The 10,264-nt window shown below is 43.0% G+C and overlaps 1 protein-coding gene across 1 annotated transcript; it reads right to left on the bottom strand.

Annotated features, from left to right (window-relative positions):
• Positions 1–4,211: 4,211 nt before the first annotated feature.
• YAE1 (YAE1 maturation factor of ABCE1) lies at positions 4,212–9,273 on the bottom strand. The gene is made up of 3 exons (XM_059170556.1): positions 8,623–9,273; positions 7,204–7,325; positions 4,212–5,182 (listed from the first exon to the last, which is right to left on the bottom strand). The coding sequence occupies exons 1-3, from the start codon at positions 8,749–8,751 to the stop codon at positions 4,753–4,755; spliced, it is 681 nt and encodes a 226-aa protein (XP_059026539.1). The 5' UTR covers positions 8,752–9,273; the 3' UTR covers positions 4,212–4,752.
• Positions 9,274–10,264: the final 991 nt, after the last annotated feature.

Raw genomic sequence — 10,264 nt, 5'->3', positions numbered from 1 at the left:
TAGAGGGAGAAGGAGAACCAGGCTCCCCGCTGAGCAGACAGTCCGATGTGGGGCTCTATCCCAGAACACTGGGATCATGACCTGAGCCGAAGGCAGAGGCTTAACCCACTGAGCCACCCAGGTTCCCCTCAAGGCATGTTTTAAAGTAAGATGGATAAACTCCCCAGTGAAAGAAGGGTCTGATAGCAAAGGAAAAGCAGAGAAAGACTTAAATGTTTCTAGCTTTTACAAACTATAAAATAAATGTCATGGGGATGTGATGTGCAGCATGGTGACTACAGTTAATAATTCTGCATTATATATTTGAAAGTTGCTAAGGTTAGATTTCCAAAGTTCTCATGATAAGAAAAAAAATCATAACTGTTTGTGGTGATAGATGTTAATTAGCTCATTGTGGTGACCACTTTGCAACATACACAAATATCGAATAATTATACCGGCCACCTGAAACTAATATAGTGTTTATGTATCAATTATATCTTAATTAAAAGAAAAGGTTCCTGGCTTTGAGTGAACAGAGATGACAGGAGAAGATCGCCAGCGCAAAAGGCACAGCAGTTTTGGCGGGCGGGAGGGGAGAAGATGGAAATGAGGTCAGTTTTAGACATGCTGTGCAGCTACGCCAAAACAGGCAGGAGAAATTGCCATTGGAAATATGGGTCTAGAGCTTGGGAGAGGTAGAGAGGTGGGAACATCAGCTTTGGGATAGTCAGTGTATTTGAAACTGTGGGAGCAAGTGAGACGATCTGGTTAGAGTATAAAAACATAAAGAGGTCCAAGGATAAAAGTATCATGGTCTCCCACAGGCAGAGAAGGGGAGACTTGGCAGAATGATAGGAAAGAGTGAGAGACCAGGGTAAGCAGCACAAGAAGATGTGCCGCTGATATAGGCAAGCGGAGGGACCGTAAAAAGTCGGGGATGGTCACCATGTCCAGTGACAAGGGAGACCAGTCAGGGAGGGGCTGCTGTGGGACCTCAGCCACAGGTGACCTTAACAAGAAGCAGTTTGACGCTGATGAGTGAATGAGCAGAAAGCAATCTGAGAGTGACAGCAGACTCCTCTTGTGGGGCGTTTGTCGGGAAGAGGCGATGACAGCCGAAGCAAGAAAGGTCGACTGTGGGTCAGGTACCGCCAGGATGGCGAGTTGAGAAGTTCTTTTGAGCCAGAAGTCTGACTGGTAGTCTATTAGCACGACATATTATATTTACTTTATTCATTGGTCTGGAATTAGTAAGATTTTCATTTTTATTTTTATTCAAGATTGAAATTAGAAAGATTATTAAAATAAGGCCTTTTCCTATATTATCTCTATGCCTCTCTATCTTGGACTGGAACACAAAGCTTCGACTTTAGTTTGAAGGTGGGTGAGAATCCCAACTTGGACTTGGTTCAAGGCTCTTATTTGGGTTTACCGCAAAAGCAGTTCATAAGCAGGACTAAGGAAATAAATGAGATAAGGTTGCAGGTAGGGTAAATTCAGCTGCCCACTTCCTGTTGTCTTTCACACACATTTTCCTGGCCTCAGCAGCTCTAGCAACTGAGATATCCGAAAAGCAGGGTATTGTGGACTCTTTCTCCCATTAAAACAAAAATGCTCTAGGGATTTCAGTAATTAGAAATTACTTAAGGTGAAAATTCTGTTTGTAAGGAAGCCATACCACTCGGGCCTCGTGTATGGGTTCTGGGCCTTAAAACTCTGGCTGTGCCTGCTTTGGGAACAGTCTTGCTTTACCTTCTGTTCTAGAACCAGCAGGAGTGAGGAAAAGAAACCGTGCTTGCCATGTGTGTGTGTTTTTTTTTTTTTTTTTTTTAAAGATTTTATCTATTTATTTGACACACAGAGATCACAAGTAGGCAGAGAGGCAGGCATTGAGAGAGAGGAGGAAGCAGGCTCCCCACTGAGTAGAGAGCCTGATGTGGGACTCCATCCCAGGACCCTGAGATCATGACCTGAGCCGAAGGCAGAGGTTTAACCCACTGAACCACCCAGGCGCCCTGTCATGTGTTTTTTGTCCTGACTCATGCTATAGACCTGCTGGCTGTTACCATGAAAAGACCCTAGATGACCATAAAGGTAAAACAGAGGCTCTGTTCATTTGACGCAGGTGTGATGGGCATACCATTAACATTCCTCTGCATCCATAGACTTATTTATTTATTTATTTATTTATTTATTCAATTTATTTATTTTCAGAAAAACAGTATTCATTATTTTTTCACCACACCCAGTGCTCCATGCAATCCGTGCCCTCTATAATACCCACCACCTGGTACCCCAACCTCCCACCCCCCCCGCCACTTCAAACCCCTCAGATTGTTTTTCAGAGTCCACAGTCTCTCGTGATTCACCTCCCCTTCCAATTTACCCCAACTCCCTTCTCCTCTCTAACACCCCTTGTCCTCCATGATATTTGTTATGCTCCACAAATAAGTGAAACCATATGATAATTGACTCTCTCTGCTTGACTTATTTCACTCACCATCATCTCTTCCAGTCCCGTCCATGTTGCTACACAAGTTGGGTATTCATCCTTTCTGATGGAGGCATAATACTCCATAGTGTATATGGACCACATCTTCCTTATCCATTCGTCCGTTGAAGGGCATCTTGGTTCTTTCCATAGTTTGGCGACCGTGGCCATTGCTGCTATAAACATTGGGGTACAGATGGCCCTTCTTTTCATGACCTCTGTATCCATAGACTTCTTTAAAAAGCAAAGCAAGTTTAAAAGATGTTTTTGACCAAATTGCTTCATCAGCTCGGCTAATTCTCTTTGATTTACTTCTCTATGAACATCTGCACAAAAACACCATATTATCAGTGGTGGCAAGGGGTATTACCTTCGGAGAATCTTAGCAGGGTGAGCCCAAATAAAATCTCAAGGTTTACTGCACTGGTGAAATTTCCACTCAGGGTATGACTTTTTCGAGATGCATCATTAGAGATGGAGATTTCATATCTGATATGCAGGGCAGAACAACACTTTTAAGATTTTAGAGTGTGTGCATAATATCCATATGTGTGTGTGTATATATATATATATAGAGAGAGAGAGAAAGAGATTAGTAAATATCTGAAATAATGTTTACACCTAGAGAGATATAAACACTTAAAAAAAAGATTAGTTTTTAAAATGTTATTTGAGAGACGGAGAGGGGAGAGCACAGAAGCAGTGTGAGAGGGAGAAGCAGAGTCCCTGTTGAGCAGGGAGCCCAACGTGGGACTTGATCCCAGGATCCTGGAGATCATGACCTGAGCTGAAACTAAGAGACGCTCAAACTGACTGAGTCATCCAGGTGCCCCTAAGAACTTCTTAAAAATAGCTGTCAAATGTCACTTGATATCTTCAACATGTTTCAGAAATCCTCAAACAATATATGGTCTTATTTTTTAAAGAATTTAAGTAATCTCTAAATCCAGTGCGGGGCTTGAAGATCAAGAACCACATGCTTTTCTGACTGAGTCAGCCAGGTGCCCCAGGATATGATCTCTGACTTCATATTTGTTGCTTAATTACTTAATGTTCTGTTAACTTTTTTTTTAATATTTTATTTTTAAACAATCTCTATATCCAACGTGGGGCCAGAACTCATAACCCTGAGATCCAGAGTCAGATGTTCCAACAGAGCCAGCCAGGCTTACCTTTCGATGAACTTGAAGGAGGTTGTGAGATCACAGTAGAGTATTTTATCAATCTCTGGAAAGACTTATCTTCTATTCTCTGAGTATGTCTATCTTTTAGAGAAAAGAAGGCACCTCATACAACTTTGTATTTTAGCCAAGAAAGTGTTGAGAAATCCTTTCCTGTTCTCCTATGCTTAGGTGCTGGAGCAAAAGCTTGAATCTTAATCTTGTCTGTGCTAGACTAAGAATATTGCTACAAGGTAATAGAGAAGTCAGTGGTTCCAGTGTTTATTCCTGTTTGAATACGTGAAACAAAACTGGTTTAGAAATAACCTGGCACATGGTTAGACACCACTACTGACTCCTAACTATGTGGAAAAACCAGGTACTTGAGCATGAAATGTATTTTTTATTTTCCATGGAATTGTATGTCCTTGCCTTTAACATAAAACTGAAATGAATTTTATGGGGCGCCTGGTTGGCTCAGTTGGAGAAGCATGTGGCTCTTGATCTGGGGGCTGTGAGCTCCAGCACATGCTGGGTGTGGAGATTATGTGTGAATAAAACAAAAACAAAAACAAAAATGAATTTTATTATTTTGTTTTTAATCATCAGTATAAACATTTCTTCAGTTTCTTACACTTATAGTCTCTTAATTTCAGTATATATTTCTATATACTTACGTGTGTCTATTTACAATGTTATCCACTACATTATTTATGGTAACTTTGGTCTGATAAGTTGGTGGTAAGGCCCTAACCACTTGATGGTGACAAAAGCAGGAATGCAGGGTTAGGTCCTTACAAAATGTGTTTGATTCTTTTTCACTTTTGCTAAGGAGTCTGAAAAATGCTTTATTTTGATCAGAAACTTGAAAATGACAATGCCAACTCAAGTCTCTGAGCGTATCTTAAATGACAAAAAATTACCAGTGACAAAGAAAAAAGCTCTTATTACATTTAATAGTGTTAATTTTGAAGATATTGCACATTTCCATGAAGGATAACCTACAAATGATGTGTTCAGTGTAGAAACTGGTACAAATTTTGGTTAGTTTGTTAAAAAAACAAAATGTTCTAAGACATGTTATGAACATTACTTTCATCAAAAAAGTGAAGAGAATTTTTACAGTTGTTTGAGGTGCTGTAATATGTCGAGTGATATTCCCAGCTGTTTTACTAAACCGGCTGTCTGTTCTAAAATCCAAGTGAGGCTTGGGTTTTCAGTATGTTCATGCTCCCGTATTCCACAACATTCTAAAGATGAACAATCTGCCTCACTAAGGCTCTTGCTGCAGTTTTTGTGAAGCTCAGCGTTATTTTCACAGAGTCTTTTATCTTTAGCTTCATCCATCTTTTTCTCAGCTGGAGCTATGTGACAAAGGTCCATATCCTCAATAGAGTCCAATAAATCTACAACGTGGGGTGGAGAAGTGATTGATTTTAGATGTTTGAGCACATACTCTTCACACTGGCCAACTGCATCCAGAAGATTGTTTATTTTACTGATCAGAACTGAACCATTATCATAAAGGTGACACCAGGAGAGCAAGGCACTGAATGAAAATATAAACGAGTTAATTAGGAAAAAAATGAAACAATTACAGGCTTTTCAAATTCTTATGCTAAACCCTACACGTTTCTTTTCCAGATAACACAATGCAAAAATGATTCAATAATAATGCAAGCCAAAATCAGGAAAGTAATGATGCTAAAACAGCTTTTAATATATATTAAAGATTTATCTTTTGATAAAAATTAAACTGGAAGTAATCATATAAACTGCTTATAATTCCTAACACCACCTTCACAACTCCACATCCGCTTTTCTTAATTTTAGATTTTTTCTTTATGACTGTGTTGCTTCCGCTGAAGAGGGATGCAACTCAGAGGAAGAGATAACAAAAATCAGTTTCTCCTTGAAGGACATCACATGGCTTCCAGACTAGTGATTCTCAGACTTGGAGAGTCTGAGCGGCTCTTAGAACTGTCAAGGCCTAGGTCACATCCCAGACCAATGAAATCAGAATCTCTGGGGGTATTATTTTTTTAAACTTTCTAGCTGATATCAAGGTACAGCCAACATTGAAAACAACTCCTCTAAGCATATAGTTACTTGCCATCAAAACTAAAGGGTAGAAAAAAAAGTTCTGAGGCAACTTCTCTTTCCTGACTTTGTTATAATCACTGTTGAATTAACTAATCATCTTCTTGGAGAAGGTTAAGAATTTGGGACGCCTGGATGGCTCAGTCGGTTGAGCATATGATTTTGGCATGGGTCGTGATCCCAAGGTCCCGGGATCAAGTCCCACATCGTTCTCCATGTGCCTTCTGTTCCCTGCTTGTGCACGTGCTCTGACAAATAAATAAAATCTTAAAAAAAAAGTAAGAATTCTTCTAGCTTTTTTCTACTACAGACAACACTTTAGTTTTCCAACATTTTAGATTGTTCAGGTAACCAAGACATAAAATAATGGTTACTGAGAAAAGTAATCCTGTCTTTTTTTTTTTTCAAAGAGAGGGAGAGAGAGGTGGGGGGAGAGGCAGAGAGGGAGAGTGAGAATCCTAAGCAGACTCCATGCCCAGGGCCCACCCTGACTTGGGGCTCAGTCTCACAACCCTGAGATCATGACCTGAGCAGAAATCAAGACTTGGACACCTAACTGACCCAGCCACCCAGCCACTTCAGGTGCACTGAAGAATAATCATGTTTTAAAAATGGGATCAAGTGATATACAAGATTTAGTAATAAACTTTCTGAGCTTGGAAAATATTTAACTTGATGTAAAATAAATACTTGATCATTTTCCTACTGGAGACTTATAAATTCCGATTTCTGACAGCTGAATTTTCTAAAACCTCAAACAATGAATTTTTTTGTTTTGATAACTTTTATTTCCTACCCTTTTTAAAATCAGTGATTCTTTGAACCATTTTGTTTTTTTGTTTGTTTTCTACAGAGGACAATTTAAAAGGTATGTGTCATACCTTCTAGTGTCAAAGTGTCAAAGATGACAAGTCTGTCATGCTCCTAGCTCTTTCTGTCATTTGACCACTTGGCTCTGATATATGCTGTTATTACTATGGAATCTTGACAAGTGTTCAGTGTTCAGCACTAAAGTAAATGGAATCATTTTTCTCTCTATTACCAGTTACAATTTTCATCACTTCTAGTCTAGAAGTCTGTTATACTGTGTTCTGCCACATGTGCAAGATTAAAAGCTTTATTCAAAACCTGAAAATCTTTTAAGTTACTTTGAGATACAAATTAGTGGTAGTTCAGGCAGCAAAAGACATACACCTTCCTAGCATTTCTTTGCAATAAAGGACAATACCTTTATTATTGTCCTTTATTAAAGTGGATGGACTTGTTAAAGTTCACATATTAAAGTGGATGAACTTGTGATTTTGACTTTTTGAAGGCAATATTATTCTATGCTCTGCAGTACTCTTTTGTGGATTTAACACTAGAAAAAGTACTTCAGTTTAACTGCTTTATTTTTATGTACTAGTTTTATAAACGTCCTCCGGTCGTACTGGGGTTGAAATGACTCAGCATTTAAGTTTTAAAAATTACCTCAATGTTCCTCGGAGTTGTCCATAGTTTATAATGATTTTGGCACCTTCCTTGTAACCTTGGTTGAAGCCTTGTTGAAGAGTAACTGCTTTGCCGGCATTTATTCCATCTCTATAGCCTTCCTAAAAATAAGTAATGAGGAGCTGCAGCTGTCATTCACACCAAGGAAACCACTGTAGGTTTTTCTAGAAAGTCACAGAACCAACTTGGAAAGTTGATGAAACAGGCCTTTGCTACTTACTATTTAACATAATGGTTCTACAGCTGATGACACAGCCACACAACCAAAGCAGGCTATGCCTCTCGTAAAGGTTTATTACTGGCATATGCCACTTTTGAAGTCGACTTATTTGGCACATTTAAAACTACCGATTCTTACACAGCTTTAAAAGCCTTGTGCTAACAACGCCTTCACGGAAAGGATACAGAGGGAGCTGCGTGTCTGGCCCCGGGCAACACTGACTGCGGGGTGGGGGTGGGGGGGCGAGAAGGCAGGGCAGTGAATAGGTTAACCAAGGTCTTCAATAATCAGCTCAAGCAGGGAAAGAGGAATTGTGTTAGCAAAAAAGATGGGAAGTGTGGTTTTAGAAATTTTGCTTGATACTTAAACTCAAATAAACTGCACATTTTCTGTCGGCAGGGATTGTGTCCTGCATCTCCCGTGGCGCCACAGCACTGCAAGATGATCGCGGCTTACTGGTCTAACCCCCCCCCACATAAAGCACTTCTGAAACAGAGGGCGCGGTTGTCGGGCTGAAGCAAACACCTTACTGAAGCGAACAAGCGCGGATCAGGGGCAACAGAAGGCTGGCCAGGCTTCCAGGTGGGAGCGGGCCTCACCGTGCGCACTCAGCTCGGAGCGCTGCAGCGGGAACTGAGTGTGTGGTATTGCGCTTCGTTTCACTGAACGGTGAGACCGAGTAGATACGGGTAGCTCACACCCAGCGAATAAAAATCCGACTCCGGGTACCTTCCCCCAGCCCCCAGTATTCCCCAGAGGCTTTCCTTTATTGCCCTTCGACTTTCCTAAGTTCATTTCTCCCATAAGTCTCGGTTAAGGCCGTTCCTAACCTCAGGGTCTTCACTCACTCGAGCACCATGCGCACACGTCCTTCCACAGCCACAGTTAGTTTAGTCAGTACAGTCAGGGTCTGTGTTTCTCCCCCAGCCTCTCCGCGATCCTCGTCAACGTCTACACCTGCTTCATTCTGTCTGTTCCCGCGTCTAGCGCGCCCGCGGCTTCACACGCTTTAGAGCGGAACATCCCAGCAGGATCGGGGTGCCAGAGGTAGGGAGGGCAGCGCCGGGCCAGGCTGGGACCTCGCCGGCCTCTCCTCTCGCGACACTGCCTCCCTACAGCTCCGTGCCCCTCTCCCCGCAATCCGGCATAGGTCCCCCGCACCCGCCGCGCAGCTTTACTTTGACGCGTCTCTGCATGTGGCTCCGCCATTCCCGCTGCACCAGGAGCGACTCGTCCGCTTCCTCGTCAAACACGTCCCCCTCCTCTCCGGGACCCCCGACCAAGCGAGGCCGTTGAACCCACGACATCACCGAGGCAACCGCAGGGCTGCCGGGCGCCGGAAGCGTCAGCAACTTCTTCCGGTCCGAGGGGCGGGTCGAAGGCTGCGAGTCGGGCTAGCCCGGCGTCTGCTACTGCGCATGCGTGTGTGATGCCGGTGAGGCGGGTGAGGCCGGTGTTGCCGGCTGAGGCTCGGCAGCGGCTCTTCCTCGCTGGTGTGTGGGGCTCCCTCCGTGGACCCGGTGTGTCGCCGAGTGCCTGTTGTGGGCGAGGAGGGTGGCTTCCTCGCCGGGTCCGTCCGAGCTTGAGCTCTGCGGAGGGCAGCCGGAACGCTAGTGAAACTTTGCATCCCAGCCGCGGTGTTGCGGGGTTTGGAGCCCCGCACCTTGGGAAGGCCGTTCCAGGTCGTTCGGGGGATGGGCGGTTACCGGCCAAGGTCGCGGTCTCTCTTAGAAGCCCCCCTCAGTACATTTTAGGGATTTGACAGCCGATGCTTTCTAACTGTGAGAAGCAGAGGACAAGGAGAGGCGAGAAGCGGCCCCTGCAGCCCCTGCGGCCATTTTGAGATCAGCACACACGAGGAGCACACGTACGGGAGGGCTCGTTCCCCGTGGGTTCGCGGGGTCCTTCCCGGCTCCTGTTGCTTCCGGATGCCCTGTGGGCTGGGCGAGGGCGGGGACTGTCTGTCTGCATGCACGGAGCGCTGCGTGGTTCTGACAGGCGTTAGATGAAGAAACAGACGGTCCTGAACGGACGGACGCCAGTCGTATCGCTGTTTGGGTTTTTGTGTGGTCGCGGTGGTTTGTGTATTTTCGGTTCTGTGCCGGGCTCCGTCGTAGCTTCTGGGACACGTCCGTGAGCGGCAGCTAGAGCTCAGCGGCTCTGCGCCGTCTTCCAGTCCCGTAGAGCTGCCAAGATGAGCAGTAAGCGCTGTACACGTAAAGTACATAGTCCGTTACGAGAGCATGAAGGACACATGCTATGAAAAATAAAGTAAGGGGACCCATGATCGTGTGTGTGAGGGTGGGTGGGCGATTTTGTTGAAAATTTTATAAATGCTCAGAATTTTGCATCATATATATAGTAATTACAACACATAGTACCTATGTAGTATACATATTATATACGTGTGTGTGTGTGTACACCTACAGGTCCGTGGACTATGTATAAAAACACTTTATACTTAGCCACATAAAATAATCTTAATAAACTTAAAAACTCAGATATCTTACAAGTCATAATCTCTGATCATAATCCGATAAAATTAGTAATAAATAATAGTAAAAGACTCCAGTAATTTAAACTTATTACACGGGGCATTAGAATCACTTTATTTCCTCAAAAAGGAAATAAAAATTAAAATGATATACAATAAGCAATTAAAATATGAACACTTCCTACCAGAAAACATGGGACCAAATGAAAGTTGTACTGAGGCAATACTATAGGCTTAAATGTCATTATAATTTAAGAAAAAAAAATACATAAACTTATCATATATTTTAATTGGCAACGAAATGGTAGTAAGAGAAGCAATAAAAA

This window comes from Mustela lutreola, chromosome 4 (genome assembly GCF_030435805.1).
Source record: "Mustela lutreola isolate mMusLut2 chromosome 4, mMusLut2.pri, whole genome shotgun sequence".
Taxonomy (NCBI): domain Eukaryota; kingdom Metazoa; phylum Chordata; class Mammalia; order Carnivora; family Mustelidae; genus Mustela; species Mustela lutreola.
The sequence above is the reverse complement of the archived record's forward strand: the minus strand, read 5'-3'. Positions and strand labels throughout refer to the sequence as shown.